The 15,150-nt window shown below is 35.1% G+C and overlaps 10 protein-coding genes and 1 non-coding gene across 11 annotated transcripts; 6 read left to right on the forward strand and 5 right to left on the reverse strand. All coding sequences in view use genetic code 12, as the record gives it.

Moving 5' to 3' along the window:
* Positions 1–94: 94 nt before the first annotated feature.
* DEHA2G18040g (DEHA2G18040p) lies at positions 95–1,765 on the forward strand (the record flags this gene model as incomplete). The annotated part of the gene is made up of 1 exon (XM_462324.1): positions 95–1,765. The coding sequence occupies one exon, from the start codon at positions 95–97 to the stop codon at positions 1,763–1,765; it is 1,671 nt and encodes a 556-aa protein (XP_462324.2).
* Positions 1,766–1,927: 162 nt separating this feature from the next.
* DEHA2G18062g (DEHA2G18062p) lies at positions 1,928–3,940 on the forward strand (the record flags this gene model as incomplete). The annotated part of the gene is made up of 1 exon (XM_462325.1): positions 1,928–3,940. One exon carries the CDS (start codon positions 1,928–1,930, stop codon positions 3,938–3,940), a length of 2,013 nt encoding a protein of 670 aa, XP_462325.2.
* Positions 3,941–4,551: 611 nt separating this feature from the next.
* On the forward strand, positions 4,552–7,707 carry DEHA2G18084g (DEHA2G18084p; the record flags this gene model as incomplete). The annotated part of the gene is made up of 1 exon (XM_002770615.1): positions 4,552–7,707. One exon carries the CDS (start codon positions 4,552–4,554, stop codon positions 7,705–7,707), a length of 3,156 nt encoding a protein of 1,051 aa, XP_002770661.1.
* A 209-nt stretch (positions 7,708–7,916) lies between these two features.
* Positions 7,917–8,192, forward strand: DEHA2G18106g (DEHA2G18106p; the record flags this gene model as incomplete). The annotated part of the gene is made up of 1 exon (XM_462328.1): positions 7,917–8,192. One exon carries the CDS (start codon positions 7,917–7,919, stop codon positions 8,190–8,192), a length of 276 nt encoding a protein of 91 aa, XP_462328.1.
* A 160-nt stretch (positions 8,193–8,352) lies between these two features.
* On the reverse strand, positions 8,353–9,120 carry DEHA2G18128g (DEHA2G18128p; the record flags this gene model as incomplete). Its single annotated transcript, XM_462329.1, has 1 exon — positions 8,353–9,120. One exon carries the CDS (start codon positions 9,118–9,120, stop codon positions 8,353–8,355), a length of 768 nt encoding a protein of 255 aa, XP_462329.2.
* Positions 9,121–9,347: 227 nt separating this feature from the next.
* DEHA2G18150g (DEHA2G18150p) lies at positions 9,348–10,274 on the reverse strand (the record flags this gene model as incomplete). Its single annotated transcript, XM_462330.1, has 1 exon — positions 9,348–10,274. The coding sequence occupies one exon, from the start codon at positions 10,272–10,274 to the stop codon at positions 9,348–9,350; it is 927 nt and encodes a 308-aa protein (XP_462330.1).
* Positions 10,275–10,881: 607 nt separating this feature from the next.
* Positions 10,882–10,953, forward strand: DEHA2G18172r. The gene has a single exon. It is a non-coding gene; the product is annotated as a tRNA-Trp (tRNA).
* Positions 10,954–11,121: 168 nt separating this feature from the next.
* Positions 11,122–11,859, reverse strand: DEHA2G18194g (DEHA2G18194p; the record flags this gene model as incomplete). Its single annotated transcript, XM_462331.2, has 1 exon — positions 11,122–11,859. One exon carries the CDS (start codon positions 11,857–11,859, stop codon positions 11,122–11,124), a length of 738 nt encoding a protein of 245 aa, XP_462331.2.
* Positions 11,860–12,039: 180 nt separating this feature from the next.
* Positions 12,040–13,284, reverse strand: DEHA2G18216g (DEHA2G18216p; the record flags this gene model as incomplete). Its single annotated transcript, XM_462332.2, has 1 exon — positions 12,040–13,284. The coding sequence occupies one exon, from the start codon at positions 13,282–13,284 to the stop codon at positions 12,040–12,042; it is 1,245 nt and encodes a 414-aa protein (XP_462332.2).
* Positions 13,285–13,412: 128 nt separating this feature from the next.
* Positions 13,413–13,922, forward strand: DEHA2G18238g (DEHA2G18238p; the record flags this gene model as incomplete). Its single annotated transcript, XM_462333.1, has 1 exon — positions 13,413–13,922. The coding sequence occupies one exon, from the start codon at positions 13,413–13,415 to the stop codon at positions 13,920–13,922; it is 510 nt and encodes a 169-aa protein (XP_462333.1).
* Positions 13,923–13,993: 71 nt separating this feature from the next.
* On the reverse strand, positions 13,994–14,914 carry DEHA2G18260g (DEHA2G18260p; the record flags this gene model as incomplete). The annotated part of the gene is made up of 1 exon (XM_462334.1): positions 13,994–14,914. The coding sequence occupies one exon, from the start codon at positions 14,912–14,914 to the stop codon at positions 13,994–13,996; it is 921 nt and encodes a 306-aa protein (XP_462334.1).
* Between the last annotated feature and the right edge of the window lie 236 nt (positions 14,915–15,150).

Raw genomic sequence — 15,150 nt, forward strand, 5'->3', positions numbered from 1 at the left:
CCTTATCGCAGCACGATAAACAGAAGTTCGGTCGGAAATTTTGAAATCTTTTTTTTTATATTGTTATCTTCTCCAAACGTTATAGACAACTATAATGGCAGAAATAGACAATAAAGATGAAGATTCCAAAGAACAGAGTGCACATTTATTTGTTCTAGTCCATGGGTTATGGGGAAGTCCGAATCATATGCTGACCATTGAGAGATCATTAAGAGAGTTACTTCAGGAATGCTCGGACGAAAAGATAGTGACATTGAAACCTTCTTCATTTCGGTTTTGGAAGACATACGATGGATTGAAACTAAATGCTGAAAGAGTCATCAGGGATATCTTTTATGAAATCGAGGCATTAAAACAAAAGAGTAATTACAAAGTCGTTAAAATTAGCTTGGTAGGCTATTCCCTAGGTGGTCTAATTTCCAGATACCTTATTGGTGTATTGAACGAAATTGGATTTTTTGAAATGGTAGAACCTGTTTTTTTTACCACCTTTGCGACACCACATGTTGGTATCCAATTTTTCAACGATAACATCTTTGACCACGCTGCTAACAAGGTGGGTCAATATCTTTTTGGTAAGTCAGGGCGCGAGATGTTCATGACCGACCATGATAAGATTTTAATGCAAATGGCGGATTCTGAAGGGGTATATTATAAAGGTCTAAATAAATTTCGAAAGCATATATTGTTATCCAATGTTAAAAATGATAGAACCGTTGCATTTAATACGTCATTCATAACCGAATACTCGCCGTTTGATAATTGGAGCAATATCAAGATTAAATATTTGAAGGGTTTGCAACAATCAAGGATAGGTAAAATCTACGTTAAGCCTAAATTTGTTGATTTGAATAGGTCGATCCAAATGACAAGATCTGAGGATGAAGTATTTGCTGGTAATATTCAGGAACAGACGTCTATATTTCGTTCCAATAGGATCTTTAGATTTTTAATTATATTTCTGGTGTCATTCTTCCTATTACCATTTTGGATTCCATTAGTTCTATGTTCAAGTTTATTTGCTTCGATTTATAGCATGATTAAAATCAGAATTATTCCTGCTCCAAAAATTAAACTGCATTGGCAGAGAGTACTTGATTCTGTATATGGCTCATCTCCTGTGGATGTCGAAGATGCAAAAATTGGGTTGCAAAATAGAAATGAAAGAAAATCCATGTCTAAACAAAATTATTTCAAAGGAGACACTTCCGAATTAACTGAAAATACAATGGAAGGCTTAATGTATGCTGAGGAAAGATTTACCGGCAAATCGACAGAAGGAGCTATTCAAGAAGAGGATAGAGACGAGCCCAATAATACCCAGAACAATGCAAGTAACGATGAAGATAACTCTGGTGATACTAATGAAGAAATGGATGATTATGATGATAGTGAATCTGACCATGAAGACTATGAACGGACTTCGATTTTATCTAAGAACACTAAGAAGAAAGTGGTTGAAATCGATACCAAGTCAAATGATCAATCAATTCGCCAGCACTACTCTACCTTAACTCAATGGAAGAATTCTAGATTTCCATTGTTTACGAAGAGTTGTAGATTACCTATAAATGAAGAAAAGCAGTTCGTTATTGATTCCTTGAATAAAATCAATTGGATCAAGATACCTGTTTATATAGATGCGTGGAATTCGCACGATGGAATAGTTGCTAGACGTGGTCCAAGAACCAACCCAAAGGGTGCATCTACTGTATGTTTATGGGCTTCTATATTGAGGAACAACATGAAAGAAACAGACACCTAAGACCGACGTATATTCTTTGATTTTTTATAGATTTAAGATGTTTTATTTATTTAATAGATAGTTCCCGATTAGCTTTGTGCAACACTCGCCGGATTGTATACGATTTGAAATTCAACTTCGTAAGTTGGCCTGAAAACATCTAGGAAAGCAACCAATTACATCATGTTAAACTTATTGAGACAACCTGTTGGTTCGGGTGTCATAATACGAAGCACTAAGCGTCAGATAGCGCAAAATATCAAATGTTCCATCAAAAAGAGACAATTTTCCACGCAGCAATATCAAATTCGTAGTTCGAATTTTATAAGGGGTGGTCTTATTGGTTTAGGAGGCGCAACCATAACAACTATACTACTTCGGTCAACGGTACTTAATGATATTGCACCTATAGATACGACGATTCACGAATTAAACCCCGTAAAAGGAGCAGAAACTTATGAAAATGGACTTTATGAAGCATCCCAAAGAGAAGAAATCGAACAATATAATGATTATCGCCATAGCAAAGTACGCACGGGAAATAAGCTAAAGCAGATATTCTACTACATCAAATTTTCTATCGATGACTATTTAATTGATCCAATAATTACTTTTGGAAGGTTTCTAGAATTATCCTTCCTTTTCGTTCCTGTGTTAATCAGTTGTCCTATTTGCTGGTTTGGGCACAAAGATAGATCCACTGGAGAGAATATTAGATCGGGAGCTAAGCTCTGGTATAGATATTTAAGATGGTCGACTGAAAAGGCAGGGGCATCATTTATTAAGCTAGGCCAGTGGGCTGCATCAAGAACAGACATTTTCTCAAAAGAAATGTGTGACGAATTAAGCAATTTGCATTCAAACGCAAAAGCTCATTCACTAAAAGATACAATTAAAATTGTGAGTAAGAGTTTTGAAGATTTACCTTTCGATGAAATATTTGATGAATTTAATGAGAAGCCTGTTGGTGTGGGAGCCATTGCTCAAGTTTATACCGGGAAGTTATCTAATAAAGCATTGAATAAGGTTAGATCCGGTGGTGACTTGGAAGAAAAGGTAAATCAACCCAGCAAAAGTAAACAATTCTTAGATAATATATTGGTTACAGAACATGGTGATCCGTTGACGGCAAATCAGTTCGTTGCAATTAAAGTTTTGCACCCTAATGTTGAGATAAAAATTAATAGAGACTTGAAAATAATGAAGTTCTTCGCAAACCTGATTAATATGATTCCAACAATGGAATGGTTATCATTACCAGATGAAGTTGAACAATTTTCCATTCTAATGAGATTACAATTGGATCTTAGAATCGAAGGTTTAAATTTAGCAAGATTTAGAAATAACTTTAAAAAGAGATTAGACATCCATTTCCCTAAACCTTACTTGAATTTTACCACTAGGGATGTGCTTGTTGAAGAATATATACATGCCATACCCATGAGCAAGCTTCTATCATTGAGTGATAATTATGGAAAGAACTTGTCAAAGGAAGTCAGTGATAAAGGTTTAGATGCTTTTTTGAAAATGTTAATTCTTGATAACTTCGTACATGCTGATTTGCATCCTGGTAATATGATGATTCGTTTCTATAAGAATGAGATGTTCAAACATGAAAGAGAATACAAGATCGTGAAGTCAAGTAACGAACATGAAACGAATAAAATAACCAATGAATTACTAAGCTTAGGTGAAGATAATGAAAAATGGTGCAGCAGATTATCTGAATTGTACGAAGATGGTTATCACGCAGAAATATGTTTCCTAGATGTTGGTTTAATTACTGAATTGAATCACCACGATAGAATAAATTTTATCGATTTATTTAGAGCGTTATCTGAGTTTGATGGTTACAAGGCAGGTGAATTGATGGTTGAGAGATCTAGGACTCCTGAAACTGTAATAGACAAAGAAATATTTGCGTTGAAGGTTGACAAATTAGTTGGTACTATGAAGGAGAGAACATTCACGTTAGGTAACATCAGTATCGGAGATTTATTGGATAAAGTTTTAGGCATGGTTAGAACTCATCATGTTAGAATGGAAGGCGATTTCATTACTGTTATTGTTGCTATACTTTTATTGGAGGGAATTGGTAGACAATTGTACCCAGATTTAGATTTATTTGCAAGGTTCGTATATGCTTTACTATTCGGATTCCCCACTGAAAATGAAGTTGGTATATCTTTCATTTGATATTATACCGTGCTGCCTCATTATGTTAATCCCATTTATGATGATATACATTGAGAATTTCTTCAAAGATACACTTCAATTTCAATTTATCATTACTGATTTATTGACTAATACTAACATCTATAGCTCATTGCCCGTATTAAGAAAATTAGGAGTACTGAAAGAAGGAAGAGAAATATTGAAGAATGAAGACTCTTTGAATATGATGAAGGTTTGGCTAGCTTTGGAAGTTAGACAATTCATTCATGCTTCAATTCAAGATGTACGTATTTTGAAACAATTATTATATATGCTTTACTTAAACTTTTACTAACATTTATAAAGATACATGCCTTAGTTAAGGCTGACATGCTAAGTCCTAACATTTAGATTTTATTATAATCGTTTATATATTTATTTGATATTTAGTATGGCTATTGTAGGTTTCATTAGATAAGTGTTATTGTGACATATTCGCAAAATTAAATTGCTACAATAATTAACTCTGGAACATCTTAAATTCATTACAAACAATTAGTAAGTTACTTAATCAACCGAAAAGGGCATTGAAGGTTAATATAGATATCGAGATAATAGACCGAATATATCTCTGCAATTGAGTTGATTGAAACATGGATGACAATCAAGATAGTATCCAGTTTAAGCTCAATACACAGTTCGAGTCAACTCCGAATTCAACTGATAATCCGGGGAAATTACCAGGTTTTAATAACAATATAGATAATAATCATGACATGGATACAATTCGTTCCAGAATGGAATCACATATATTTCATATAGGTAGGACTCGCGATAAGGCGCAAGACTTTATAAATGAACGAAGGCATGGCTGGACACATGGGGTTAAACCCCCGTACACAGTATTTAAATATGAAAAGGCACCCATTGGTAATCCGAAGAACATCTTCAACAAGGCTGAAAAGGAGAAGATATTCTCTCCAATGGCCGTTTTTGAAGAAATAGACCATGCATCGTTAAACAGAAATGGTAGAGCGCTATCTACAGAATCGAGCAATCAGGAGGATATTCCAATTGAAAGCAAACCAGGCGATGAAGCAGAAGATGATAAAGATGGACGTGGCTTTTCAGGTTTATACACTATTCCAAGGACAACGTTGAATGTTTCCAATAGTTTCACGCTTGATAAGCATAGGCGCAAGTTAGTAACTGAGCTTCCAGAGATCTGTTATCAAAATCATGTTGATATGGACGACATCACTTATACATTTGGTGGTGTATATGTCAATAAATATAGTGATTTTAGGCACTTGGGAATACCCATCGATGTGGACCCACAAAAGATTTCAATAAGTTTTCCATGTGAATTACCTCCTCATGTCGATAAGGATATTTTAATAAGTCCATATATGATGCAAAACCCACATCTTATTATATTTAATGCATTTCGAAGTACTTTGAGTTATTGTGATACGTTTTCATCAAGCGATTATCCAGCGTACTTGAATAACGCATCTGGTTGTCCTATTTCTAAAAGTCATATATTCTTTTATGGGGGTTTTGAAATCAAGGTTGAGTCTGTTGACTATTTTGCTGAAATCGACAGGTGGGTGATAAAAAAAAAATTAGTAATGAATGAAAACGGATATATTCTAGATATCAAAACTTTAAAGTTCACGAAAATTGAATTGGAATCTAAGGCTCGGGAGTTACTTAGAATTGGTAGAATTGGAAATGCTATTGCAGCAAATGTATTTGAGCTTTTAGGTGAGGATAAAGAAAAGCAAAACAGATGTATACTGCCTCCGTTATTTACAGACATTATCAATGATCTTCCCTTTCCCTCGAGTCCCTTGGTAAAACCAGTAAATCTTCCGGAACCAAGAGATTCCGATAATATCAAACTACCTGAGTCGTCAACTAACACTTCTGTATCAAATACATTGAATGAAAAAGGTAATATGTCTGATATTGACTCCATACCGCCCATTTCTGCTACAAGTTCTTATTCTCTTAATGTTCTGAAGCAATTAAATTCACAGAAGTCTTTTACTGGTCATTCAGAGACTTCAAAATTAACTCCTTCAACTTCAACAAAGAGTAGTATCATACACACTACACCAGGTCCTAAACTAACTCATGCATTATCGAAGTCATCAAAAATATTTCATAGGCATCAAAAACAAGCAAGTGGAAGTACGCCAAAGTCACCAACAAACCATCCATTAAAGAACACGTATTCAAATCAAGTGAGAGATAACAGGTCAAATTCTCAGAATAGTAGACCTGTGTCGCCAGTACTAATAGGCAATCCTATGCCAAAATCAAATTCACATAAGACACCTATAATTCCTGTCAGTGATAGTGTTGATTCCAAACTCTTCCAATCTTCAAATCAAAATGATAAAAAGAAAGATAACGTTTCTAACGTGGAAAGTGACCAGAAGCCATCGACTCCACTGATTTCATATGTTAATACAAATGCTTCGCCTGTCAAAAATGACAACCCACCAAATATTGAAGATACTGGTTTCAAGGCTGCAGATAATGATAATGGCTTCTCTTTTGACAGTCGAAGCAAAAATGCTTCATTCATCAATAATCATAATCATAAATCTCAAGAAGGGAGGGTTTCGATATTTATATTTGGTGGTTTCGAGTGCCACGAAGATGAATTTGGATATCAATCATTTAGGGCGACCAATGATTTATTAAGGATTGATATCGCCTGCAGAAGGATTAAGTTTACTATAGGGTTTGAAAAAGAAGCTTCGATTTCAACATTTAGTATAAATGGGGTATATCCAAAAACGGGTGAAAGCATATATTCTGAAACCTGGCCTTCTCCGAGGGGATATTTTGCTTATTCATTAATAGACCATAATCAAACTATAGACGAAAATTGTTACTGGGACATAGACTCCTTTAACCAATTGCCGTCAGAATCGGAAGAATTGGCAGACGACGAAGGTTTTGATATTCACTGTACAAGGGTCATATCTTCAGCGTCGGATAGCGTGTCCTCGGGCTCTACTTCTGTTCAAACTGCAAGCAGCAAGGGCATATCTACAAGAACACACAAATCAAAGACCGTTGAAGAATACTTCAATGGTAAAGCTTTACTAATTCAAGGTGGATGTAATGAAAACTTTGAAACGTTTAGTGACTTTTATGTTTTTGTTTTTGAAATCGGAAAATGGCAGACCTTATCGACCTACGTGCATGATTATTTCAATTCTCCCAAACAACCATACGAGGATGACGATGCATCCTTATTTGTCAAAGAAAACGAAGATCCAAATCCAAAGATAATAGAAGCTGAATTAAGAGCATGTCATCACAGCGCATTGTATTACAAGAACGATGAAAAGGACTATTTATTCTTTATGGGGGGCTTCACCAATGATTACTTGAGATATTTTGATACTGAGCCTTATAGAAGTGATAAGTTTGATGTTTCCAGGCTAAGTAAGTTACAATTTGCACCTACAAATGCAAATACTCTGCGCATTATGGTATTGAATTTACAGACCCAAACTTGGCGATTTCTTAAGTATTACTACGATGTGACCCATTCTACTCATGAGAATTTCTTGAACATACTAAATTCAAACTCAGCTTGGACCAATGCCAGAATTAACAATTTTGGTGGTTGTGTTTCGTTAAACGGCAAGGCTATTACTATTTGCCATGGTATGGCATGCGCGGTACCGGAAAAAAGAGACGACTTAGCGAGATTAAAGCTAGATGTACCTGACACTTCAATACTATGGGGTGCTCATGTTAGGTTTACCTTCCCTAGTTTGTAGAATAGCTAATGTAATACTATGTTAAATTTATCTGTATCGTTAATAGATGTTGCACATTGAAAAAAAAAGATTTTATATAATCATGTATGTTATGTAATCAGTTGGCGATTTTTCAAAGAACCACAAATTTCAAAGAAATAGAAGGCAACCAGAAAGAAGATCTATTTTCTTGATATATACTATTTTAATTAAGAATAATAACATATAAAATGTTCGGATTAGGTGGTGCTGCTCCTCAAATTTCATCTCAACAAAAGTTACAAGCTGCTGAGGCTGAATTAGACATGGTTACTGGTATGTTCAACCAATTGGTCGAACAATGCCATTCCAAATGTATCAACAAAACCTATAACGACTCAGAAGTATCCAAACAGGAAGCTCTTTGTTTAGATAGATGTGTTGCTAAATACTTTGAAACCAATGTCCAAGTTGGTGAACATATGCAAAAAATGGGTCAATCTGGTCAATTTATGGGTAGACAATAGATTTATTAACTATTTGATGGGTTGATGCTAATTCTACTTCACGGTTAAGTTATTATTTGTGTTAGCTATTTATTTTGTATATAATCATATTAAAGTTGATGAATGAACAGAGAATAATATTTTCATAATCTAGATATTTACAAGTAGGTGGAAACTGTGCCTATTCCCAGCCAAAAGCTCTTCCGAATCGTAACTTTAAACCTTCCCAATTGTTGAGCTTTGGTCTTACATCCAAGAAGAAGCTTGCCCCTTCACCATTACCTCCGTAGAAATCAATAACGTACTCTACTTCTGTTCCACATCTATCGATTATCCAATCATGCCTATCGAAGGGTTTTTCGTACCCTAGGATAGTTGAATTGAACCATGCTCTTGGTGTAAGCTTCTTCAGATCACCTTTGAAACTAGTCAACTTTATACCACCGCATTGCGCTAAAGATTGCTGATAATGTGATCTTTCCCAGTTTAAAATGTGCAGCCATGCCTTTTCATTGACCGCATTATGTATAGGTACAACAGTTTTCATATCCTGTGCTTCTGGTTCCCAATTTTTACGCTTCATTGCTTCGAAGAATTGCTTTTGAGATGGGTAGATCCAGTTGGACTGGCCGGAGGTACGAGGAATAGAACTAATCTCTCTCTCTGTAGGAAGCTTCGAGTTTGAGTCACTAATATGGGCAGCTGAAGTGTCCAACTTATCAGAACTACAAGTAGTTGTAGAGCTTACTTCTATGGCTTCTGGTTCTTGTTTCGTTGTCTGTACAACAGAAACTTTGCTTAACCAGTCGGCCCTAGCATCATGATCTACAGGACATTTTGGTTGGTCTTCCGGAACAGGAACTGGTTCTGGTGGAACGCTTGCTTTCTTCAACCAAGCATCTCTTGTGGAATGGTCGACTGGACACTTACCTTGATCTTCTTCTGCCATTTGATAATTAAAATATGTCAACCAAAAAACTGATTAATGTAGCATTTCTTATTGAACGAAAAATTTAGACTGTGCGCTCGTGATGTCATTACAAAAAGTAAACTACTTAACAGTATCATTTTAAGAATTATATTTTGGAATCCCAAATAATAATATATAGTATATAAATACATACATACATGATATGCTGAAGCGGATAAGTATCCAATTTTACTGTATGAAATTGGTTAATAGATTTTTTTCTTTTCATCCAACGATAACTCTCCAGCACCTGCGTTAACAATAATCATTAAACCACCAACAATCGACAAAGTTTGGAAGAATTCGTACTTCAAGAAGTCACGGGTAGAGTCATGAGAACCGTATTGCCAGAATTGATTAACAAAAACATTGTAGCCAAACAATAAGACTGTCAAAATAAAAGCAGCAAACTTAGTTTTATATCCCACGACAATTGAACCGCATGAAACGAATCCACTTAAAATGATCACCAATCTGGTAAATGACCATGACGCCGAAAAAACAAATCCTAAGAATAATAAAACTAATAATAATCTACCTGCCAACAAGAAATATTTCTTGTTGTCCTGGTTGTTTATCATTGGCAAGCCTGGCATCGATAACGATCTTTTGTCTCTAACCAAAGTATCTGAGAATGCGAGGATTAAGCCCCCCACAACCGACAAGTTTCTCAAGATAAATTGGCCATCGAAAATCAAACCGTAAGCCAACCCTTGCAAGGTAACAATGCACACTAATGCAACAGTTGCTACCTCCGGTTTTTTTCTCAAGATCAACAATGTTGATGCACTCAACATAACCAACACATTGGAAATTAAAAACACAACCGTGAACCAACGCCAGAGATGTCTGTAATTGTACAAGTAGTAGACTTGTTCTGACCATTGTGTCATTATTCTTAAGGAATCTTCGTAGAAAGTGGCCACGATAAATGCTCTACCAATGGAAGGTACATAAGGCTTCAAAGGTGCGGTATATTCATCAATTAAGTCCTCCACTTTCTTCGAAAAATCTTCAAATTGATCGAAAGCAGATTTCGAGCTAGAAACTGGACCTATATTTGCCTGAGGTTGTCCCCCGCCAATTGGCCCTCTAAATTGATTGTTAAATTGATTTGTTCCTCTGTAAGACATATTTTAGCTTTTGTTTATTCAACCAATAGAATATTTTTAAGTATTGATATTATATCTTACGAGTCTAGTCGCTAATGGCTTACAGGCTCAATTCTTTATATTTGAAACTAGATCTAGAAGAAAAGCCCTCTTTATAAGTCTTGACCTATATTTGATTTGTTTGGTGAGGGTTACTAAATTTGACACGCAAGTTGTTTCGTCCTGTGTGCAATTATCAATTCCGATACTTCTCTACACCAATAGCTGCAAATATCGTGATTTTGTATAGTATGTATACACTGTGTAACTTAGGATTATATTAGCCTATGTTAACTGCACTCATTGATTCAAAGGCCTTTTCAAAGTGTTCAATATTAACAATCTTTGCTAGACCTCGTTGTGAATGGAATTCTAAATGTCTTGTGAAAATCGCTAGAATAAATCGGTAATCGGGTTAAGAAAAAGTTATTCACCAAATATATAGCATACGCATAATGCGTGAGTTTTATATCGAAGGTATTCATTGAAATCACATCTATTTCTTTGATTTCAGTAATTAACAGCAATGAATGGAAATGTATGAAAAAGCTATGGCATATATTAGTTAAGAAACTTTATTGATAAGGGTGATGCGGTGGCTCAATGGTAGAGCTTTCGACTCCAGATCGAAGGGTTGCAGGTTCAATTCCTGTCCGTGTCAATTCCTTTCTTTTTTAATTTTTTTTGTTAAATCTTATTCATTACATCACGTCAAAGACGATCCAAGAAAGCCTTCGTTTAGTTAGATTTTGTATTTCGAATAAGGTTACAAACGTTCCAGCGAAACGTACAATTAATTTGCGAATTTATTTATCTATAATACATGCAGTTACTGGTCAACTAACCTAGACGATCTAATATTCCCATGTTTTCTAACTTCATTATCCATTAAGTCACGAACTCTGTGGCCACCTGCTATGCCGATAGCTAAAACAGATTCCAACATATCTAATGGCATCTTATCCTCCAAAAGCAATAATGCTAATTTTTCACTTTTGCCAACGACTCCGATAGTCAAACAACTCATATCATTTTCCTCTAACGTATTCAAGTCCAATAATGGTGTTTGGTCGTATAATCCAGCATTAATGGCAGAAACATAGTCGTACATCGCAATGCCAGCATCTATTAATGCTAATGTGATTGCATTAGTCATGCCAGCCAACAAACCACCATCCTGACATAATACATGCAAGTTTATCTGTATAACTGTTCTTGGGTATAATTTACATATAACACTTTGTTCGAATGTTCTTTCTAAAGTCGTCTTCAACTCGATTAATCTCTTTTCGTTCTTCAACCTTTTCTTTCTTTCGATCGTAGAAAAATTGGCTACGGATAAATTAATTTCTATGCTTGCTTTAGATGAATTCGTTTGTGATCTTAAACTAGGTTCCATCGGCCCTTGTACCATACATATGATCTTGGTGTTACCTTGTTCGATATAAGATGACCCATCCGATGAGCTTGGGTGTGTATTTATACGACATTCAAAACGACGCAATTCATTCCATCTCCTCCCGTCTATTCTCAACCCTTCTGGAGAGTATAATTCCATACGAGACATTATTGATTACTAGTATGACTTCATTTACTAGATATAATATGGGATCTTTTTTTTTCATTTCATCATCTACAAATAATTTATGTGCAGGATGTACAACAACCCTCCTAAAAGATTGCAAAAAAACGTTATTCTATATTCTAACTACCATCTTGAATTCAGATCCTTAATACCACGAAGATCTTACAAATCGTTATTCAAATCGTCAATAAATACGCTTAAAATCCAACAATTGCTTATATAGAAAAAGAATGAGGAAAAGAGTAACCCATTATCAAATGTGCTGATACCCAAGAATTCTAATTGATAGGCAAAGTATAGCCACGATCCCTGAGATACAATCCAGAGTAATAGAGCCACGATTCCTTTCATCATATGCTTATTTGAATAAAGTTTTGACTGGGCCAAATAATGAGGCAAGAATATGAGGAACCAAATGAAATATTGTGAGGTAATCACCTTATTGAATGTGACGAATGCAAATGTTTGTATGAAAATACAGGATATTAAATCACGGCGAGCAAATAACAAAGGCAAAATCAAGGCTGAAATTGATAGTTGGGGCAACATGACAAATTTTTCCATATTACCAGTAAAGAAACCGAGCGATGCTTCTGCAATTTCAGATAATGCCGATTTGTAGTATAGTGCAACATTGTAGACTGAAAAATTATGTCTATGATCAATTCTAATCAAATGGTATAAATAAGAATTGTACAAGAATTCATATCCATATATGGAATACATGATACCGTTAAAGGCACCGATTGTGATTAACGTAGTGATTAGGAACTTGATATTCGTTCGATTAACCCATCTAACAATTGGCACGTCTATGAAAGGTGTTCCTGAAGTAGATAAATAAAGCATAATACTCGGTAAGTATATGACTGGGTATATTTTGAAATGTATAGATAAACCTAGCCAAAATCCTGATGCAATAATAGACTTCTTATTAATCAAATAATATAATGAGAGCATAATCATTACAGTCAATACACTCTCCGAAGATCCCCTGGTACTTATGGTTATTACCATTGGATTCAAAAGCCAAATAGATGACAACATTATTATTTTATTCGTGCTTAGCTTCTTGCCAGCAATTGATATTCCACTTAATAGTTTAAGAATAATTATTCCTGTAATTAGATCACTGATCATGAAAATATATTTACCAAAATTTGACCACTGACCTCCCCAGCAGTTTGGTATCAACATCCATGCAAGCAATGGGGTATATCTATATGTCTCTCGCGAATATGGTGAATATCCGTTGTATACGTAGTTAGCGGCATCAGAAAAAACTACATAATCAATGTCAGTATATTTTACGGTCATATACTTATCTTGGTAAAGACCAAATAGAAAAAATCCAATTCTAATAAGGAGCGATAATACTATTATATGTGATATGGACAATTGCAACATCTTGTAGAACTAAGCACCTTAATTTTGTTTTCAATACAAAGGAAGCTTCAATTTTTTCAGTTCTCAAATATAAGCGAGATAAAAAAACAACCCCAGTATAACTTTTAACTAATTGATTCTATAGTAATATGTCATCAAACCCACAAGAAGAAGTATACAAAGATTATTTAAATTACGATTGGGACTCGTTTAGTGAATTCCAGGATGGCTTACAAGAAATTTTAGATAACTATCTAAATAATTTAAAAGAACAAGATCCATCGGTAACTAGTATTCCAGCATTAGATAAACAACAGCTAATTGACCAAGCTAAATGCTTCTTTTATTGTAGTCATACAGACCATATTCTAAATTTGGATGACTATAATGAGTGGAAGTTGCACAATGGGGACAAATACAACAAGAACAAGAAAATTACTGAGATAACGGATGATTCCGAAGATCAAGTCAATAACGCAGACAGCGACGAGCCTCCCTACTCTTCAAATTATCAAAAATTAGTAGAATTAATAGTTTCTGGTAAACCTGTTCCAGGTATCAAGCAAATCCCAGATACAGTTGTACCAGATCAGAGTTCGAAGCCTGAGGCTAAGCAGAGATTAAAACCATGGGAAATACAAGAAAACAACGAAGAATAAGACTACAAAAACGAAATATTATTGCTATATAAACCTCATATTCGTTCTATAAATATCTAATATATTATACATTAATGCAAAAATCTCATAACTGCTTCGAAAGCAGCCAAAGCAGCAGCATTAGCAGGGAACGATCTCAAAATAGAAGGGCCAAAACCTCTTGAAAACCCTCTTAATCCTTTTGTATTGTAAATGTATTTAACTGCATCAATCCATCTAGGGAACTTTTTCTCTGATCTTATTGGATTGTCTGTCATGATTGTCTGTTTAACCACGTCGGCAGGATATGCGAAAATCCAAAAAACAGTTGCTGATAACCCCCCAGACCAGAAATTGATAGAAGGCTTTGATAGTTTGGTATTATCTTGAAACCATTGTGTGAATAATTCGTAGGACCCCCACCAGAATATAAAATTGGTTCGAAATATCATAGTTGAGAGTAGCCCACTGTAGATACCTCTAACACCCGTGGTCTGATAGAGCTTTTTGGCAACGTCAACAGGTCCAGAATATATTTTTGTATTTGCATCATATTGAACTTGAAGTCTAGCTTTAAATTGTTCAATTGGTGCCGCTACAAATGACACAGTCCATCCACTTCCCAACCCTGCTATCACATGTCCTAGTATTGGTAACTTCTTTTCCTCTGGAAACAAATTGTCCTTAACTACTCTTCTGTATACATGTAATGACCCAAGCATCACTGAATCCATCAAAACCCAACCTACTAATGGGGGGGTAAACCCTTTGTAGAATCCTCTGAGACCTTCGTTTCTCACTGTTTGTAAAACACAGTCCATAGGTCCTTTAAACCTGCCATCCGAGGCTGTTTGTAATCTCACTTTAATGGTATCAAACGGATGACCAACAATGTTTTTCATCACACCAGAAAACATCCCTGCGACGAATCCAAGATACTTTGGTGGGGCATTCTGACTCGCCTTTTCCGATGAATAGATTTTATCTTCCTTTTCTTGAACCACGATAGACATTTTTCTTATATTCCAAGACTACTATTTTCCCTATATTTTGGCTCAACAACACTTTTCCCTTATTCTACGTAGATAAATATGAATTTTTAGATAAACCAAGTTGAAAGTTTGAAAAATTATCTCCAATATTCATTTTTTGGCAGATGAATCATATTCGGTGCGAAACAGCCGTTATCGGTTAAATTAATTGCAACAAGCCTGTATTCTTCTTCAATATAACTCATATTTGTTAATTA

This window comes from Debaryomyces hansenii, assembly GCF_000006445.2.
Source record: "Debaryomyces hansenii CBS767 chromosome G complete sequence".
Classification (NCBI taxonomy): Eukaryota; Fungi; Ascomycota; class Pichiomycetes; order Serinales; family Debaryomycetaceae; genus Debaryomyces; species Debaryomyces hansenii.